A 22594-nucleotide genomic window follows, 5' to 3' on the forward strand; every position below is an offset into this window, starting at 1 on the left:
ATAATAATAATAATAATAATAATAATAATAATAATAATAATAATAATTATAATAATAATGATTATTCAATTTAAATTTCCTAAGGCCATTTGTGAGCGCCATTTTGTATTTGGTCAAACATTTAAAAATTGTAATCCAAATGGCACAAGCGCGTTTAACATATTGTCCATTCACTTATTAATTATGAATTATAATTATTATAATATTTTTATTTTAATTGGTCTTAGGACGAACTAGATGCATTCATGTTACCAAACATGCCCGACGCAAAATTTGCTGCTGATATTTGTTGTTGCTGCTGCTGCTGTTGTTGTTGCTGCTGTTGTTGCTGTTGCTGATTGTTAGCAGATTGTCGGCCATGTTTGGGTAGAGGTGGCTGCAGGTACTCATGCCTCGACAAGGTGAACACATCAATACGATCTTCCTTGCGGTACGCTAGGCAGCAACGGATAAAGCTCTGTAAATTAAAGCAATATTATAGAATTGTATAGTTAAATGATTATTAATTATATGTAAATTGTACTAGTATAATAAAATTATAAACATAAATTGATTATCATACCTTTGCTTCATTACTGACTGTAGGTTTGTTGGCAAACTGTACCTCGGTAGCTTTTAAGATCGTATTTTCTTCTAAAATTGTAGCTTGGGATTGATTATGACCAAAAGGCTACAAATAATAATACATAACAGTAAATCAATTTCTACATAGAAATTAATCAATTATAAGTTTAACTACCTTTTTTCCATATAAACATTGGTAAAATATAACTCCTACACTCCAAACATCCACTTTGGAAGATATTTTTGGAGGATTTTTGCCAACTACAAAACATTCTGGTGGTAAATACCTAAACATTTTTTTTTTCATATTAGGTGATATTTAAAACAAATGTCATGTGTGCATATATTTGTTAAAAGTATATTATTTACCAGTACGTTCCAGCCCCCTGTGACGTAAGGTCCATTCCATGATCTGGATTATAATTTTCTTCGTCCATTACTTTACTAAGGCCAAAATCAGTGATTTTTATTTCACCACAGACATTGCCTTCAGTCAGTAATATATTTCCTAAAGACAATTTTTTTTTTAAATAAATCTTATTGGTTTTTTACATAATGTTTTGAAAAAAAAAATAAATACATACCAGGTTTTAAATCATAATGTATCACAGGAGGTTTAATCTCATTTAAATACTTAAGTGCTGATACCACTTGCATAACTATAGATCTAGCTTCTCGTTCAGCTATTGTCTTGTGCTATAAAATAAAATAATTTTAACTTCTACACCATATTCATAAAATAAATAATGGATTATTTAAGCAACTATTGTTACTCATTTTACCTGTTTTAAATAAAAATCTAAATCATGTCCATCACAATATTCAAGAACAGTGCAAAATGAATTTGCATCTATTTCAAACACATCATACAATTTAACAACCCTTGGATGGTCCAAAGACTTATGAATATTGTACTCTCGTAATGCATGTCTAGAAGATAATTATTTGTTAACTTACAATTAAAACAAAAGCTGTTAAAAATTAAAAATTCACTTTATATAATTAGCCTTTTTATCCTCTTTCCAGTCTTTATTCAGTTGATGAACTTTACAAGCTACGTAGCGTTGTTCTTTTAAATCGAACGCCTAAAAATAATAAGAAAAATATGAGTAACACTAAAATAAATAAAATAAAACTATTAAATAATTAATAATAGATACTCACTTTGTGGACTTCACTGAAACCACCTTTTCCCAACAGCATGAGCAATAAATAACGGTCATTCAACACTGGGTGATTGTTGAACCTAGATTGGTCTTCATTATGAATCCTTTTCAGTTCTCTTATGTGCAAATTTCTCTCTCGTTCCAACTTCTCCATTTCTAGCTGCAAATCAGCATCTTCTTTTTTCAATGCTGATTGTCGCAACTAAAAAAACAATCCACCAATATCAATTAATTAATTCATAATTTAAGACAAATAATTTAAAATTTTTAACTGAAATAAAATTATTAACCTTTAGTATCTCATCTGCTTCATAGTACTCTTGCCATGATAAACCTGGAACAGCTTCTGGCTTTAGGAACGTTGCTGTGTCCAAAGCGGACGATGGGGCTACAGTGCCATTGTGTAAGACCGTGCCTGTTGTAGCACCAGTTACTTGGTTATTATTGATATTTGGGTTGGGAAGCACTATGGGTGGGGTAGAAACTGAAGGGGTTGAATTTATAGGTACACTATTGGTACTTGAACTACTGCTTCCAGAACCAGATGACTGACTGCTGGCTCGTTTACGACCACCAGTTTCACTATTTGATGGCCTCTTTTTGACCAGCATCTTTTTTTGTCGATCAATTTCTTCTCTTTCTGATGTGATTTCTTCTTGTCTCCTATGGTATAAATACAAATATACTAGTTAATGAATGTTTATACATAAATTATTATTTTAAGTTTTTTATTCTCATACCTAGACAATTCCTGAAATGCATAACCATCAGTCCAATTTTCTTGAAATTGTGCACCAACCCTTTGTGTAACAAACTGACCAAGTCGAAGTCTATTTTGCATACACCGTTGCCTGGCTTCTTTTTTTTCAATGTTGGATTTTTCTTTCAATAATTTCTTTACCACATCAATGCATTTATTTATATGCGATTTGTGTTGTTCTATCGTTTTTTGTTGACTGCTTAGTTGGTGTTTCAGTTCTTCATTTGTCTATAATCAATTAAATTATTATATTTCAATTTTGTTTGATTTGAAATTACATGTACTTCAAAATTTTTAATTTATTCTCCTTACCCTATTCAATTCATCAATTTTATTATTTCTGAGCTCCAAATCCGAAGAAGCCTGACATTCAAACTCTTGGATTGCATGACTCGTTAAATCAGTCTGTATACATTTTGTAATGGAACTAGAGTTAATCCTAGGTGGGTGGAGTATGGAAACATAATCTGAAGGTAGTACAGGACTCAATGCTTGAGGTCCACTTGTTGGATTAAACTAAAATAGATTAAAAACTGACTTTGTTGGATAGTTTTTAAAAATAAAAATAAACAATCACATACCATAGGGTAACCTTGTTGCGGGGGTCCACCAGGTGATGGTGATTTTGCTCCACCATGCCTCATGGGATTAGACACAGGATGAGAACCATGCTTATTAAAATAGTCATTTATCTTTTTAGTGTCTGCCACCGATCTGGAAGGCGGTGGAGGAGGTCCGACCACCATGTTTGGTTGCTTGTTACTGCCTATATCATCTATTTTTCTTTTGCGCTTACGCTCAGTAGATGTGCGGGTGATGTTATTTACTTTTTCTGGAGTATCTTGCTCCTTGTCGCTATGCGACGAACCTGTACTCATATTTGAGTCTTGGCTATGAATAGTTCCTCCTGGTTGAGGATGTGGTAGGTGCATTTGGCCAGCTTGTGGAGCCATCTGCAGCTGAGTCCCGGCTGACATCTATAAAAGACAATAAACAAAATAATGTGATCATTAATGCATCAAATATTGAAATATGCTTCTATTTATAAAACAAGTACTAAGATTTCAGATTTTTCAATAATTTAAGATTTTCACTAACATAAACTTGTCGATTATTCAACACTATAAACTTAATGTTATTATTCAACAACATCATGGACATGGATTTCAAAACGTACAATTTTTTAAGTGCTACCACGGGATGAATAATATTTTAACATGGGTCCAGTTTTTAGTACCAAACGAATATTTTATCACACATCTTAAAAACGATTTATGAAAACCGCATAATACACCACACAAACAATAAACAACAAAATACTACGCAACCACAAATATATAAAAAATGTATAAAAGGAAATCGATAAAAAAATATGATGAAATATTTTACAATAAAATCTTTTTTCGACTAAATATCAGCAGTACATAGAGGAACGAAATAAAATCTTTTGTTGAATGCCGTTGAATATTATACTGTGTGAAATTGCTCTTTATTTTCAAAGCTTTAATCTGTATTATAAATTATAATACACACATACATTTTGTATAGGTACCTATAATCTATACATATACTGAACATTACAAGTACTCGTAATATTTAAGTAGGTTTATAAGTATCGAAAAACACTTAAATACCGTATTACACTTAATTTAAAAACATGAAAAGAAAATGGTCGGTTATAATCGAGGCAACGACGATGATACTGTAAAATTCAAAATGATGTAATAACGTCATAATCCTGGCTCATAATGCACGAACGGAACGAACACATTTATTATTATCGATCATCACACGTGATTTGTTGGTTGAATTGAATTTGAATTTGTTGAACACCGAATTACGTTACACAGAGGAGCATATGCAAAAGAGCTCCGCAGTCTGACGCGAGTCGCGACTATCGACCAGACGAAATAATGAAAAACCGTCAGTTTCGTTTTCCGTCCGTTGGTTTTAAGAATTTCAATGGCGGCATAAAAACTTTAATGATAATATTACGATATAGGTACGATGGGCGAGAGGGGAAGGGGTAGGTAAAAAGCGATTTTGATACATATGTGCGTGATAAACCGTGTGTGCGTGCACACGACAAAACATAAAGCTACTGTAGTATTATAAATGTATATGTACAAGTCTTGTGGGGTCCGACCACCGTTAACACCGATCACCTCGGATCCGAAGAGCAAACTACCCCTGTTGACCTGCCGTCGAGGAGAAGGAGTGCACGGGGTAATATGAGAACAATATGCGACGGTAACGATCGAATGGAAAAGCTCTATACGCCGAGACCCTACGTTCCGGGAAATCAGTATCCGCTCGGATATACACTCCCACGACGACCGCCGTCGTTAAACCGTCCCCGGTCGAGACTGCGGTTCCGTCCGGAAGAGGCCGCCCCCACGTCGTCTGGTCATCTCTCGCGAACATACGAACACCTAGGTCGATGGTCCTGAGTCGAGCTGTTCACGGTCGGCCGAGTCGCTATAAGTGTCTATTTAATATTCTGCATCATTCCGCGCAGTTAGAACAAAGCCTCGTATGGGGTTCCACGTATGGAACATTCCATCTACAGCAGCGCCTTAAACAGCATACGCGTAAAATGTTCAACCGTTGCCTCGAGCAAGCAGAACACGAACCGGTCGACTTCCGAATAACAAGGCACTTTGAGAGTTTGAATATTTTTGACCGCACCGAGACCTAGCCGAATTCGCATGACGGTATAGACGAGCAGTAGTAGTAGAGTAGGAAATCGGTCGATTGTCAACACTGTCGGCTTATAACGAATCGATGTGTACATGGGCGCGCGTGGGAGCGAAACACTAGGGAAATGGCGGTGATGGTAGCGGGGGTAGTAGCAGTGTTTATATATACGTGTGCGTGTGTGCGTGTATGGACGCGTATCCGAGAAATATGTATATACGGGCACACGCACGCACAAAGGTGAAGCAGAGAAGTTTGACGGTGTACGGAGGAGAAGAACGGTGTTGGTGTGTGATGATGATGATGATGATGACGACGACGACTACTACGAGCGAGCACGGTGTGGAAGAAGTGATCGGGGTACACGATGGCATGGAGGTAGAGGGGAATTACATTTCTGTTATATTCAGTTACTGTACACACACACACACACAGACACACACAGTTTTCTGCCGGGCAACATCGGCAGCAGCCGCAACACAGAAACTTGCGTACACACGCACACAACGCATATACAGCCTCAGCCCCAACGTTGCCAAACCATTTCTTATAATACCGCGACACAAACGTATACGACTCGGCGAGGGGGTCATGATGACGTTGACCGATCCCCACCGCTTCTACCACCGGCGATCCAGCAAATCCGTTTTTCCACCTCGCCTGCACCATTATATTACCAACCCCATGGCCCAAACACCCGAACGACGAAAACTACCGCCGCCGCCGCCGCTTATACATATAGGTACTACTAACGCGTTTGCGGTGGTAATTGCCGTCGTCGTCGGCCTTTTAAAAAGCCGATCGATTTCACGCGAGCTGCAAAACACCAAGTCGTTTTCTCTTTTTAACCCTACCCCTGCCACTTCACGTCCCTGCTTCCTACAGACATACTCACCCGTCCGATTTTAGCGGTGGTCGAACGCACTCATGATAAGACGCGCGTATGCAGGGATCGTTTAAAGAAGGATGTAGGATACGTTTTTCAAACGGCTTATAAAAGGTGATGCAGTTGTTTTAGGGGATCACGCCTCAAAATCAATCAGGGTTAGAAGATTGCCCTGCGTGTGAAATAAGATGAGAAGGAGACGACGACGACAACGTATAGAAACGAAACCACTGAATGCTGAACCAAGAAAGAGAGGGATATCGATTATAAGAAGGCCTACTACTAACACTACCTATGTATACTATTACCGCTACTATCCCTCACACCCGTCACACTCGCTTATATGCATATACATACGTGTCTGTGTGAATGAGGCCGTTACCCGATTTACCCACCTTTTACATACACACATATAACCCGTGCGAACTATTGATTTTGTAAATATACATTATATACATATACACATTGTATTTGTATATATATAAATAATATGTACATAAACCATAGTCCCGTGCATATTACTCCATACCCAGCCCTATTTGGCCACAACTTCCCGTAAGCTCATGGACAGAAACGATGACGATGATGACTACTGTACTACACAATATGATTGTACATTATATAACAAAATATACGTTCATTACAGTTTGGCCGTCATTGATGGCGGACGTTGATTTTCGAACAGTATTATTTTAATCGACCATTCATTCGCCCCAGCATTACCGTCGAAGGAATACTTTTATTTTTTTGTCTTTTTATTTAATTTGACGAATCGATAGTCGTCCTCCTCTTCGTCTTTCGTCGCTTTATTTCTCTCTCTCACCCCTACCCCTCTCTCCCGCGGGGAAGGGCAACAGCACCTCTTGTGCACCGCCACCGCGTGTACATTTTATACATATATTTATATCAACAAATATCTAATATGGCCGCGCGCATCGAATGAAAATCGTACACCGTCAACGACATGCTCGCGAATAATATAGCAGCAGTTGGCGTGATCTGTTGTGTACCGGCGACGACGGGTCACCGACCCAACTTTATAGTTTATACCACAGGCGGGCTACATTCCATTCGACATTTAACCCGGTTCGTGTTGCATTATAGATTATAACTTTTTTGTTGCATATTGCTCTCGACGAAAACGCACGACGACCGCTGTCCGTTAACCGACGGTGGCAGAAACGGTCGTAGCAATAGATTTTAGAAATCATCCATTTACATCGTATAATAATAATGATAATAGTGGAATTTCATCAAAAAAATAATATGCAATAAGTACTACAGCAGTGCACAAGACATTACAATGATATAATATAATATAATATAATCAACCTTCTACACACCGGTATCACGACTCATCTAGCATACCGCTCACTTGCCGAACGGAGTTTTCGCAATACTCGTGCCGATTATTATGTTTATTACGTTTACGATTATTTACGTTTTCGTCGTACTTGTACGTGTATTTAATATGTATACTATAAAACGTTGACGACGAACCGAATTTCTGTATAATACCACACGCTGACATATACATATGCACACACACACACACACACACACACAACGATCACATAGAGGGAAAATACTAAGCGTATCTCCCTTATATCCTTCGCACCCCCACCCCCGGTTTAATGACAATAGGGTGTGCCAACCCAGGAGATTTCAATTTCTCGATTATACGCACACAGACAATGCTACGTTGTGTGTAACAACATAGAAACCTGACAACAGTGGACGACGACGCTACTTAAAAACATTTGCTCTAATACACTAACTACGACGAGGTCGAAAACGTAGATTGAAAATATCGAATAATAACAACGACCGCGGCTGTTTTGACGTCGAGGGGATGATTTTGGATATGTAAACGGTATACGCCGACCAATATTACTATATCCCCCCCTCGTGTAACCCATGATTTTCGGCAATACAATACTCATTGAATTCGAATCGCCAAGAAAAACGGATTTGTGAGCCGTTTTTTACCGGTCGACCAAGCGAACATAACACACCACCTGCTTACAACGCTTATCGCGGACAACACTGAAACCGATTTAAAAAAAACGAACTAAAATTCGGGGAGCAAAATAACGTGGAACTGGATAACCGGATCGAAGGGGGTTCGTAACTAGTTTTGAGCAACATTTATCTATTACAAGCTGTATATATTTTGTTCGTTAACACGTAGGCTCCCCCGAACTGTGAATTCCATCGTATAATATAAAATAGTTGCATAAAATAAAAAAAAAAAAAAACGATAAAACCAGAATGATGCATATTATTATATAGTAAACAAAAAAAAAACACCGTCGACTGTACATTCAACTGCACACTGTTGTGCAGATTTCGACTGAAAACGTCTTCAAAGCACAATGGCCGACCGCAAACAATAAAAGGGAAAATTCGCTATCGTATGCACGGAACGTATACTACACACACGAGGATAATATTCAAGAAAAATACCGTTTCGGCGGAGTAGACGCGTCGGAAAGGAGAGGATAGCCAGAGGTGACGGTTAATGTACATTAACAAAATAATAACGAAAAAGAGACGATGTGATATCCAAAATGGCGGTTTGATTCACACACACACACACACACAAACGAACGGGCGATTAATTAGAAAAGACAAAGAGGCTAGCGGGGTACAAGCAACGACGACGACACGGCAACGTCGAAAACGGGTCTCGCGAGCATTTTTACGCGGACGGAGAGCGGAAAGAGCGACGAAAGAGAAAGAGACGGCGAAATGGTAAAACGCGGCGCTTCGGTGGCGGCCAAGAGAGGTGTCGCGCGGCGGTAGATGGCGGTGCCGGTTTTGATTATCCAACAACAATATAAACACATGAGTTCGGTCAGAGGTGGCTCCTCACCCGCCCGCGGGCTATACGCGAACGTCGTCTGCTCTTGGCCGCCGCCGATACGGAACAACAGCGCTATCAAAACGAGAACGACAGTGCACTCGACTAGTGGTAGTGTAGTAGTAGTAGTAATACTACTACTACTACTACTACTACTACTACGACTACTACTACTACTAATAGTAATAGTAATAATACTACGTCGACGAACGTTAGAGCGGCGTGCGCCCGCGCGTATGTGTGTATTGTTTTTTCTTCCACCGAGCTCTGCCGGCACTTTTACACACGGCGCACAGATAACCATCGGCAAAACAAAACCGACCGCCGCCTGCGGTACATACAGAGCGGTTCTCGCGTACTGACGACCGACGAGTGGGTAATAATCATTTCGAACGTTCGCGTGCGCACGCTCGCGCGCTGCTCTCGTCGCGCACCACAAGGCGAGAGATCGCAGTACGATATGATGATAACCGTATTCATTTATTATTAATTTTATCATTTTTTTAAAATAAAATACTACGGAGTATAGGTCGCGCGCGTTCTCAACTCGTTGTTACGGTTGCGCGTACGTGCGGCCAATTGGCACATACGAGAAATTAAAAATCACTATAAAATTAAAATATACACGTATCATAAAGTACATCACGTACATACTATATCGAGCAAATTGTGGCCTTGCACGTTTCCTCTCCCATTTTTTTAGGCCTCGATATAATTTATTTCACATTTGAATCAGCACAACGATTGACCTATTCGTCTTTTTCGACTAACAATCGAACACTATTTCATTGTAAGGTTCTAAATCTAAAGCCGTACGCTCAATATAGAAGTAATTGCAATCCCAATACATAACGTATGTATGTACACAGCGTATGTGTGATAATAATAATTTGAAACCAATTGATAATTTTTACACTTTCGTAGATTTATTGATACATACTCGTGTATATTAAACATTTGTAAATAAGTACAATTCAGATTGAAATAATTCGACATTTCTTCATAAGTTCAATTATACATACGTAAAATACGTTACTCGAACACGCTGCAGTAGAATGGCCGCATTAAACATTTATCGATTTATTACTGAACGTTTCCGTTAAATATAAGATTCCTTCGTGATGAGTAATAGGAAATAATTTTTAGCTAAAAGTTAAACAGAATGAGTCCATTTTATAGTCAAATCAGTACACTACTATAATGATACTAACGAAATGACAAATTTTTAAATAAAATTATTTAATTAATCGAGTTATCTTCAATTATATTATATAAACGTTGTTTTGTAGATAAATAATAATAATGTAATGTAATATTAACCAACATTTTATATTTTCTATAATCTTAATTATATTCAGCCATATTAATTAAAAACATCCGATCTCACCATCTATTTCATATTTTCATTTTTATGTTTAAATAGGTTTACGACAAAAACAATATAAATTACAAATTAATTAAAAATGTATCATATTACTCAATGTGAAATTGTATTCTTATTCTCGAATTTGAAATTGAATTTAATTATAATTAAGATATTAACAATTTTTTATGCTTATCTTTAAAACGCATAAAAATTGTAATAATCTGTAATTCATTTTATAGTATTGTAAAATAAATAATAAATGTTTTTACACATCTTTATAATGTTGTTGAATATTTAATAAAACACTTTTAATTATTTTACTAAATTATAAAAAATGTAGTTACGTTACATAGAAATTCAATAATTCATTAAATCATTAACATTTATGTTATAATTATAATTAAGACTAAAAAATTATAAATAGCCACAGAATGTAGAATAAATGTAATTGGATTACTTAGTATCAACTACCACGAGCTTATTTAAAATAAAACTACTTATCTACTATGGTAACCTAATTAATAAAAGTTTAAGTCAATCATTTACCAAAATAAGAATAATTTTAAAAAACAATGTTTTCCCAAAATTATTTTTTATTCAATGAACATCACTTCAAATTAATTATGAAATTAATATTTATTAAAAACTATTAAAATTATTTTTTATTAACAATTTATCGACTAGCTTATCAATTCGAAAAAGGTTCAGCGTTAAGGAACTTTTCAATGATTAGGTTTTCAACTAATTGACCTTACACGAGGCTTTAGAAAATTAGTTACATACCATTATTCAATAACCCATTCTAAGCAAAGTACACGTAAGAATAAATAATACAGCGCTTAGAAAGAAGTGTTCGAGAAACAATCAAAATTAACATTACGGTAAGATTGTAGTTTTGCAAAACATAATACATTAAAAATGTCATTTGCCAAAATCGTCGAAAGACGGAGGTCGAAAGTTATGTATTCAATCGGTATATATAGGAATATGAACCATATTTTATGGTCTGACGAAAACGAATCCATTGAAACGCACATCAGCATCATCACTACTAGTCACCACCAGTATTATTACCAGTGGAAAGGTAAAATATTTTCAAGTACATTGACTCGCCAAGAAACAAGCAAACTTAAACTGGATTCCATTGCTAGAATATAATATGTACCAGATGATTTTCTTTCATGTCCATATAAACCGTCGTCGCTGCCAGCCCACTACTTCTACTACCATTCCTCTTCTCAAGACAACCCTACTTGAAGCGTTGGCGTTGTGCGACCATTACGAGAACCACGCGAGAGACTACGTGTGATTCGATTCAATTGTCTCTCGTTGCACGGTCGATGGAGGGTGCAACAGAACTAGTTGTAGGGAAGGGGAATGATTAAAGACGCTGTTATTTGTATACAATAAGCATGAAATTATACACTATTATTTTGTACGACGAGAGATAAAAATTAAAATAAATACAATAAGGTCGTATTTGGAAAAGCGTGCACGGGGTGAGGAAATGAGAAAGATATATATTGATAAAATTCGAAATATTCGTCAAACCACGTAAAGCAGAAAGTAATGTGAGATTACTATACGATTTACCATTAGGATTCGGCGTTAGAATTCCAGAGTTAACGATACATATCAAAGAAGCCAAATACTAACCATCAATATACGGACAGAACTGTCTCGGTGTGTCGGTCGCCAGAAGAACAGGTGCGGTGGTTTCAGGTTAGGGCGAAAGGAATTCGGGCAACAACGCGAGAACACATATCCACGCGCATCGGCCGGGAACAAATTGCACACGTTATAATAACGTAAATTGAAGTACTCTAAATAATCATTTCACGTATTACGCAAATGTTATTATGGCCGGGGAATCGATAGAATCGCGAGAAGCCACAAGATATCGACGTTTACCCACGTCTATATGCATATATGTATAAGCGACCGACTAATTAGCACAAAATATAATAATAAAAATAATAATAATAATAATAATGAAATAAAAATACCGAACACATTGGAACCGGTCCGACGGGTTTCTATGACCATACCATACGTAAGACGTGAGTGCGTATACAACAATAATTCAATATTGAATGTATAATAATAATAATAATAATACGTACGCATCTCTCGTACGCATATCGTAGAACATTTGATGTTATACTCGTTCTGTTATAGTGGTCGCACGTATTGTAGTACAGCAGTTATTACTGCGATCGTGTAATCGACCGGTGTAATACCCACACCGTTTAATTTGGTCAACCTGTTTGTACACCATAGTGGATTTCTACCGCGGAATAGATGAAATCTATTTGGTGTTTCAACAACACTCGTCACTCGCTATAGCAGTACGACGTGATAATATGAAACAATTTTATGTATAGAACGTCCACCGAACATGCATACGTACGTTATGTATAATAACAATCTGATTTCTAAATCGCGCTGTAAATTGTTTTTTTTTTTTAAACCTTATTGTAGCAAACGTCACAAACATCACCATGTGTATAGACGTTTTTAAATAATTTACAATACACGTATCACGTATTTGCATAAAAATTTGAGACGAAAAACAGTCTTCTACAGGAAAATAATTATTTATTCATTAATTATTCGATCCGAGGCTAACAGTTGTTATCTTAGCACGTAATTATTATGGTATTAAAAATATTTCGTCATTGTGAAGTCATTTGACAGTTTCAACTCTCATGATTATTTAACTTCTATTAAAGCGTTTTGTAATATGGATTTTACTTGAATGATATATTCAGGTGTAGGTATAATTAAAACTAAGTACACACGATAAGACAAGTAGTGGTTCTTTTTTCGGATCGCGAGAAGAACTAAAGCAAAAATATTATCACTCTGATAAGTCTTAAGAACCTGAAGTAATATTTTATGACAACTGAATCTAAAAATCTCACGCCCTACTTTACTTCCGGAGCATATGACCAATTTTCAATTGATATAGTTATTTAAAATTCCAAGGATATATAGTGTTTATATTGCTTTTAATAGATCTCTTAATAAAACCTAATTCTACGATACATTTCTATGTAGCATGTAAAACATACTAAAACGAATAATAATAATTACAATAATAATAATGCTAATATCTATTCAAACAAAACCAACCACTGATAAACCAATGGAAATTATTATGGTCATCAAAAAACTATTTTACTCCGAAAGATAATAAACTCGTTAATGGTATTATAAAATTAATAATACAAATTAATTATTTGGTAAAAAGTTGAACGTATGAACAGAGAAAATGCACCTGTGGGTTTAAGACACGTATAAATATTTTATTTCCAACCGACTGGAATTTATTGAACTATTTCACCCGATGGTAACGGACACGAGTACAGAAATATAATGTGTATACATGCCAACTGTGATACTATGTCCGAAACCAATAAAAATTCGTTATTATTAGTAAAGCACTTAATGCGTTCATTTTATTAATTGTTATTAATTAATATTAATTAGTAAAACAAATATAGCCGGCAATGAATAATAACGAAAATTCATGGTTCTCGCATGTACTTAAAAGGACGTGAAAAATTATAAAAAGTTCGATTACACAAAACTGTATTGCATTATGAAAAATTAATAATAATAGTGTTTTAAAAAAAAAAGAAAAAAACGATCAAGTAGGCGGAGAATACGGATCGTGTATGGCGATCGCTCCGTATGCACTTATGCAGCGGCGGTGGTAGCGATTACGTGGCACGCCGGTTGATCGGCCGTGGCGCAGGTTATGTCTGTCAACAACCGGGGCCCAGGCGGCGGCGGTAGCGTCCGCCGCCGAGAGGAACACCAGCCGTCGAACAGCAGTGGCGGTGGCGGCAGCGATCACGTGGCCACGCGCGTCCCGGACCCACAGACTGACTGACTGTGGGCATGAATGGCGCGTCCCCGCCGCTTCGACCGACGACTTTCCACGCACGCCCGCCCACCACCGCACCGGGGCTACTACGTCATACGATAATACCGTGCAACGGCATACGATAATTACCGTACCCATTGAGCAACGGCAATCTAACAAACGCACATCGTAACACTCGCGTGACGTCGCTCATAGTACACAGCACGCCACAATATCGTATAAATATACTACGTAAGCGCGCGCGCCTGTGAATTGTACCAACAAAAGTATTTTTTTTTCTCTATCAAATTATATCGTGCATTATGTTTTTACCCATCGTTTCCGAGGCTTGTTTCGTGGGTCCACAACCACCAGTCGGACGCGATTAAAAGCTCGTTGCTGCTGCTGCGGCTGATGATGATGATGATGATGATATAACACGGTTCCGACGTCGACACGGCACTTGACCATAGTGTTTTTTACTAAACGACGGACGACACATACCTTTGCGGTGGCAACAACGGTGCTGCACCGCTACTAATACTGTTACGAACACGATTACGAGGACGACGACGACTGCACATGTAGAATGGGTGTACACTGAAAGCGCGTTTCGAAGACACATACGAGAAGTAGTTGGTAGCGCGGCGACGGGACGGGGGAGGTTGGTGGTGTCCACCCTTCCTGCACGTACACACACGCACGGAACTGCTCACACGGCCGTTCGCTGTGCACCCTCCCCCCGTACTCCTTCGTCGCCGGTACACCACACCACGACGACGTTGATCAATAACACAGCAGCATTATCAGACGCATAACAACAACAACAACAGCATCATATCATCATCGACGGCAGAGCAACACAACACAGCAGAGAGCGCACTCGCGCACGAAAAGACGACACAGCATCCGGACACGGAGGAATAATGCAACGTAGGCGCACGACACTGTGCAATCGCAGTAGCAGCAGTAGTCGTCGTCGTCGTCTTCGATGACCCCGCGCGGCTGTCCTTTTGTACGACGCGATACGCGCGCGGTGGCGTTCACCTCGTGCCGTGCTGTGGGGGCAGTGGCGAGAGGGGGATAAAAATAAAAAGACCTCTGCTGCCAGACCTCGCTGCTCTGTTCTTCGCGTACCTAATAACGCGTACATACAATACGCACGGTAACAGCAAGCGAGCACAACAGTCAGAACGATAGTAACGGCGGCAGCAGCAGCAGCAGCAGCACAGCGGCGGCGGAGGGCGACGACGACACAAACTCTCGGGCGGCCGCACGCGTACTACTATAATTCTACCTACTACTACTACTACTACTATTACGGCGGCGGCGGCGGCGGCGGCGGACAGAGTTGCCGGCCCGGCGTTGTATACGTATTATAGTAGTATTTACCATTTGAGTGTATGTATTTCACACACCAACGGCGGCATTGGCGGCGGACAGAGCAAAGAGTTTACGGTACGCACCGCCGCGCGGCGCTCCGGTGATTTTCACTGGTTGTTTATACTGTATTATATACACGACAGCGGGGTTTAGGACGACAACGACGACGACGTCACGAGTGAGAGAGAGAGAACTAAATTAAATATGGCGTTCCGTCTGTAATACACGTCGATGTGTATATTTCGGATTAGCTTGTTTTTTTTTTTTTCCATCGTCTCCCTCTTCCCCATATTCCCGCAGACCCTACACCTTTCCGTCAACGACGACGGATATACACATATACACATACACACACACACACACACACACACACACACCAACATTAATAAGGTATAATGAGTGTGCGTGCGTGTTGGCGAGCGAGTACAAGTCGTGAATAGAGTGGGCGGGAGTGTAGGAAGAAGTGAGAGAGGAGAAAAAATCGACTTATAGCGTTATACGAATGTGTATACATAATATTTAAATACCATACACACGTCGACGTAATGTGTGTGCGTTAAAAAAATATTTATTACGGATCGGCGCCGCCGTGTACGAAATTATTATCCCTCCTCTTAGTAATACACGATTTTACCTTTTTTGTTATAACCACACTGAACCGAGTAAATAATTCAACCAAACGTTCCGCTTTTTATATCTACCTCCAATATCGACCTTGATAACACATACACGGAGAAATTAAGATAAAGGAGTAACGTTTCTGTGATCGGATACCAACGTCCAAGTTCCATTTGGAAAATCGACGCAACATACTTTATTAAAGATATGTTTTACTCAACGCAAGATAGAAACATGATACTATCCGTCGACCACGTTTGTAATAATAATCGTCGAACTATAAAAGAAATAATCCGTAGAATTTTCAGAGATCACACCAATATCATGACAAACAATAATATATAAGTAACATATAAATGTTGTACAAAACGGTTGCACTGACAACAAAAATGAACTTCAAAGACCATCTGTATGTTGATCAAACACCAAAGATTTCATCCATCTTTGAATGTACAAAATCATGTTATTTATTCGTTTATTACTTAATGACTATACATGTTATACAAATTAAAAAAAAAGGATTACATGATATAGATTAGAAACTAGATTAGAAATTTGAAAATTGCTTTTTTTTCTACCTCAGCATATCGTCGCAATACTGTTATAGTGTTTTTTTTTATAAATAATAATAACAATATGATAGTAGATAACAGATAACAGATAGATAACTGACAACATATCAGATTTACTTAGGATTTAAATGTCCATACGTATATTCAATACTTATTTAAATGTTCAATTTAACTTTTATGACTAAAAAAAAAAAAGATAAACGGATTAAACGAAAAAACATTAAGTACGTGTTTTATTGACTTGGTTCAATAATTCAGTTTTTTCTATAGCATAAATCATTAGTCAAAATTAAAGAATGACATAAAGGTGGCACTCTTTTACCATATTTCATAGTGAAGTAGAATACGTAACGTTTACATTTCATATGTTATTCATCCTAAGTACTGCAAATGAAGTTCAAATAAAACAGAACTCAAATACATAAAGAGAAAATATATACAAAAACCGCAGTTGTGTTATTAGTTTTAAATATTTTATACAAAATGTGGAGAATTAAACAAAACACATATACAATTCAAAACGATTTAATACAGGTTTTGGTTCAGGTACATGCGGCGATATTGTAAATATTTTAAATAAAAAAAAAAAGGCATGCAAACAAAATGTTCCGAGATGATATATTATAATTAGTTCTTATCATTTCAAAGAAAATTGAATCAACTAGGTATTCAAAAACCAATAATATATATATATATAACAAATATTCTCATATCGAAATAACAGTATACGTTTTTTGGTTTACGAATTAAGTATCAGCAACAAACGTTCTTTCGACGCATCGAACAAAGCTTGGACAATAATGAATACTGTACAACGTAATATTATATTGAATATAAATGAAAATAATTAGTAGCAAGTTTATTATCCACTGAAAAATATCTATATATGGCCCTTCTTTAGAATCGTACACTAAATACGATACTAATGACGAAGATGATAATGATCATCATGTCGATGACGAACTCATTGAAATTACCTAGATACTAGGTTCATTTGTAGTTCGCCCCACCACAAATAATGATACCGTTAAAAATAACCTCTATGCAAAGGAAGATGTATGTGTACACAAAGATCCGAGAATAGGAAGTTACCGCCAATTGTCGTCGACAGAGAATTTAAAAATAGAAATACTCATGAGACTGCCTGGAATTACGTGACAACACAAGTATACGAAGATGTATAATATGTTTTTAAAGACGACGACAGAGCGACGATCATCGTACTCGTAATAATATTTTATGACGGTATGATAAAAATGGAATAAGACAATCGTTTAACGAAGAAGAGTCACCTTGAAACGCAAATTAATATCTAGTAATCGTGAATGATCGGTACCTGTTCGAGAAGTTTTAACGATTGGGAGAAAAAAAAATCTTATACTCTCGAAAAAATACGATTTCCATCAATTATTGTAATTCGCCGTCGGCCGCACGCGCACACGAACCGTAGGAAACCGATACCGAATATGGCAGGATGCAGCTGAAATATGGACAGAATAATATTGTTGTCTCAAATATTTAATATACAATAACGTAACGTTTTTGTAATTTGCTGGATGGTATTTTTTTTTAGTTTTCAATCATACCGGTAGTAACGCAAGTAATGTGCAGAAAACTTACAAATAATATAATTAGACGTGCTCGTAAGTGTCTGATCATACACGAAGATTTACGGATTATTTTGTAGTTTTATTGGCTGAATTACTACGCGTGTACGTGATTTCGATTGATTAAAAAACGCACACATAGACCGGTCGGTAATAAAATTAAAATTAAATCGATAATTTATTGTAATAATGTGTGTGCGAAATGTACACACACGTTGTGCGTCGTATGCGCATGCAACACACGAAATACATATGATTTTTATTATTTTTTCATTTATTCGTTTCCGACGCGAGAGCCAAGTTTCGACAACGTTATCGAATAAACGGAACACGGCTGTTGCCATTTACACGGACCTCGTAACTAAATTCAATTGCGCGTCGTTATCCGCGCCGTTGTACGCCATCACACACCACGATGACAATAATTACTTAGATTTTATAATTTTTATCATTAGTTATTACAATCATTATCATTATTATTCCGTTTCCGACGATTCGCAATAATTTAAACACTTTTTTTCCCTTTCTTCTTGCCACTAACTTAATTCATTTAAAGTCTCTACGATATATTTTGTTAAATTTCGTTCACAACAAGTCACCACATATTGTACAAAATACATTATAGTTATTATTCTATTCCGACGATGAAAACTCGCTGCGAATTTACAGTTGAAACAGGTGGGGGAAAACATACACACATACATAAAATCGAACTGTGTTATAAATAATATACGAGTGGAAACGCGTATGTGCGCGTAAAATGTATATCCTGTGGGGACGTGTAATGGTTTTTTTTTTAACTTACTCGTGCGCCGATGAATCTGGCTTCCAGTAATTCCTGTTTACGTGGATCCAGCGCAGCTTGGAAGTGATGCTCCATTTTGACGCTAGCACCTAAACGAAACAACACAAAACCAATATCAGCGAAACCGTCGGCTAAATCAGTTGTAAATCACTACTACACATAATTATATATTTTTCATAAGACGACTATATTTTGTACAACTGTACGTGTAAAAATAATGATTTCCCCTTCTCTCGCTCAGCACTCACATCAGAAGTCAAATTAAGAGGCAGCGACGGCGTCAAGTACACGTCAGGCGAATCGTCTGCCTACCAAATCGGATCCTGATGTAATAACAATGATATAAATCACGTGGAAGACGACGTAATGGAAAAAAAAATGAAAATAACGGATATTGACATATCGTAGAGTGACACACATTGGTCAAGCACCGCGTATTGCGTACACAGTATTATTGTTGTCCGGGAGAATTTCATTTCTGCGGATACGAGTGCGCCAGCACATTATTATTATTGTGTGAACACATTCGGTGCAGCAGTTCACGTACATTCGCGCGTACGTACATAAAACGCATGTTTGATAGACAACTCGATTGCAAACATTGAAACTCATATTCTGTCCGGCGACCAAGTCAAAATGGCGTATTTATAAACAGGTCGCGCAGCAAATGTCGAAGGTCAACGGCAAGTTAATTTTAACTTATCAGTATATATATATTTATTTTTTTTTATTCACGCTACTAATTACTATTTCTTTTTCCGAGTCGATAAATAAAAAATTCCTGCTCATTTTGTCGTTCATTGTGTCCCGCAAAATTTTCCAACATTTCGGTCTTGCCTCCCCCTTCTCATGACACAAAACCCTCCCATAACCCACCCCTCCACTTCACTCACCGCATACCGCACGACACCACGGCGCGCAAACACAAAACGTACACACACACACACACACACACACACATAATTTATTGCGGTACTTTACCGTCGCCACCGTCCGCTCATCGTCAATGTTACGCCACCGCCGCCGCCGACGACGACGACGGTCGTCCCCACACGCATACACAGGCTTGCAAACCAAAAACGCGCGCAGGCGGGCGCGGGGGAAAATCTATTCTTATCGGGTTATCGCACTTGGGCCAACCTAATAAGAGCCTCCCTGGCCTAAACTCACCCGGACGCACACACGTAAATACACGTGATAACGTAGGATTAACGGTTGGCGAGCCGTTAAACGAGCTCGATCCACAACGGAGTTGAGACACATGGTTTGATGGTTTTCTTTTTTTTTGTGAAGGGTAGTCCCGGCGTAAACGTTTACACCACAATCTCTTCGAACGCACAAGCAACACGAGATCGAATAATAAGGTACATCGTGAAAATTGTCCCACGACGCGAGGCACCTACGGTGAGTGAAAAAAATTCATGTTCAGAAACCGGGGTTGTTGCCGAAAAACAGATACGACAGCGAAGGTAACGTCGGGAAGGGGATGTGAATTTCGAGGAACACAATATGTAAACTACGGTCGGCGGCGAACACAAGGAGAAACCAAGACGACGATGACTGTATGCGTGTAGTGATGAGTGTGTACGTGTACCTGTACATGTGTGTGTGTGCATATGCGGCGGCGGCGATGTACACATAATTATGGACATTTTCATCCCGCCGGCATTGTGCGACCGCCACCGATACAGCGACGTTGCCGGTTCGCGTACGATTTACGGTCGACAGGGCGGCGGCGACGGGCTAGCACACAAGCGCGCATTAAGACACCGGTGGCAGCAATTGGATGGAAGAGAAACGTATAAAAGCTTAATATTGTTTTTTTTTTCCGTTTTACTTTTTATACTGTTGTTGCGTGCGCACTACATCGACATTCGTATTTTATAACAAACGTGTGTTTGGTAGGTATAACATTATAATAACACCGCGCGTGCTCGTTCTATACATGCTTACGCACACGTATGTGCGCATGTTCACGTACGATATTTGTGTGTGTGTGTGTGTGTGTGTGTGTATACACTTATATTTTTATATTATATCGTACTGCAATGTATAATGTATACTCTAGTGTATCAGTACAATACCGCGTATTTAGAATTCACACGGATCGGACGGGAGAAGAACACAGACGGACAGGAGCGAAAGAGAAAGAACGAGAGAGAAGAGGGTTTGTGCGTGAGGAGGGGAGGTCATCGGGCTACGTTGCCGGATCGCGTCCGTTTTATGTCTACGTGTATAGAAAAGGGCAGGACCCCGCCGCCGCCACCACACCGCGCGCTACTCGGGAGATGGACTGATTCGTGACACGAGTTGATGCGCGTGTACGTACGTATGTATATGCGCAAGTACGTTTGTACGTGTGTATATATGTACTACGCGTGTGTGCGCATCAGGTCGGTGGTGGGTGGGTGGATGGATACACCAAGAGAAAACGATCGATTCTCTAGCTGTTCTAGCGAACTCCGTTTTATCCATATTGTTTGTACACTAAGTGCGCGCGCGCGTGTGTGTGAACACGGTAAAAGCCACTGTGTCGTTGTCGGTAGTGGCCATGCATAAGTAACACACCAGCGGAGCGGGCAGGCGAGCGAGCAGCACTGTGCACAGACATTTGAAAACTCCGACGGAGTCCTCTCCTCACCCCGTACACCCATCACTGTCCGCCACCGGTACCACGGCCATGGCTGTGTGTATGCAAACAACACCCATTGCCACCCTTTTTCCGACACTCGTCGTCGTCGTCGTCGTTACCCGTTACCGGGTACAGTGTACTCGGTTACAGCCGATTTGACGGCTGTTGAAGACCCGAATCTCCCCCGTTAAAAAGACGCGTTTCCACCCGCCACACCATCACCAATCGTCCTCATCGTACGCCGCCGAGTTGTTGAGGTTGTCCCTCCTCTTCACGGCGACCACTTTCTACACGATATTATTATAAATCTCGAGCGTATTATTAACCACTAATGAGGTATAGTAATATCATTGAGCCAAAAAGAAAAAATACTCCTTGACTTCGTTAAACAAGCACCGGCTCTCTCTCTGTTGGAACGAGTAGTTCAAAATCATTATAGCGCATTATTTTTGCTAAATATTGTACGAACAAATAATAGGTATGATGTGAACTGCATTGATGTGCGGCGAGATATTTGGTTTTTATTTTTTGCCGGTGAACGGTGTTCGTTCTGTATGGGTTTCCAATCTCAAATATAACATATCGAACACGCACCAGACAGGGTAGTTTGAATTTTGTACCATGTGCAACGTTAAAATCAAATAAAATGAAAGGTTTAAGTTATTAAGGTCATTGGTGTTGTGTGAACCAAATTTATTTGACCAAGTTGGTGTACGAATTAACTACTTTAAACCAAAGGTTGAGATTATGAAAAATAGGTAGAGTGTGGTTTAACGGTGTGCAATGAACAAGACATTTTCTAAC

At 38.5% G+C, this 22594-nt stretch overlaps 1 protein-coding gene across 9 annotated transcripts in view; it reads right to left on the minus strand.

The window, feature by feature from the left end:
• Positions 1–6: 6 nt before the first annotated feature.
• LOC112693996 (serine/threonine-protein kinase tousled-like 2) overlaps positions 7–22594 on the minus strand; it is a 39821-nt gene continuing 17233 nt past the window's right edge. For 6 of the 9 annotated variants that reach the window (XM_025569300.1, XM_025569302.1, XM_025569301.1 and 3 more), the window contains 13 exons: positions 19159–19247; positions 3072–3467; positions 2803–3006; positions 2471–2718; positions 2021–2393; positions 1729–1932; positions 1558–1649; positions 1347–1494; positions 1149–1260; positions 934–1072; positions 740–851; positions 563–670; positions 7–457 (listed from right to left, as the gene is read on the minus strand). In XM_025569300.1, the coding sequence (XP_025425085.1) occupies positions 224–457; positions 563–670; positions 740–851; positions 934–1072; positions 1149–1260; positions 1347–1494; positions 1558–1649; positions 1729–1932; positions 2021–2393; positions 2471–2718; positions 2803–3006; positions 3072–3467; positions 19159–19247 (2459 nt within the window). In that variant the 3' untranslated portion in view covers positions 7–223. Of the gene's footprint in view, positions 458–562; positions 673–739; positions 852–933; positions 1073–1148; positions 1261–1346; positions 1495–1557; positions 1650–1728; positions 1933–2020; positions 2394–2470; positions 2719–2802; positions 3007–3071; positions 3468–14506; positions 15458–19158; positions 19248–22594 lie in introns of those variants that run through there. The other 3 variants (XM_025569296.1, XM_025569303.1, XM_025569304.1) reach the window with 3 other exon arrangements.

This window comes from Sipha flava, unplaced genomic scaffold, assembly GCF_003268045.1.
Source record: "Sipha flava isolate LNK unplaced genomic scaffold, YSA_version1 121_pilon_pilon, whole genome shotgun sequence".
In the NCBI taxonomy this organism is placed as follows: Eukaryota; Metazoa; Arthropoda; class Insecta; order Hemiptera; family Aphididae; genus Sipha; species Sipha flava.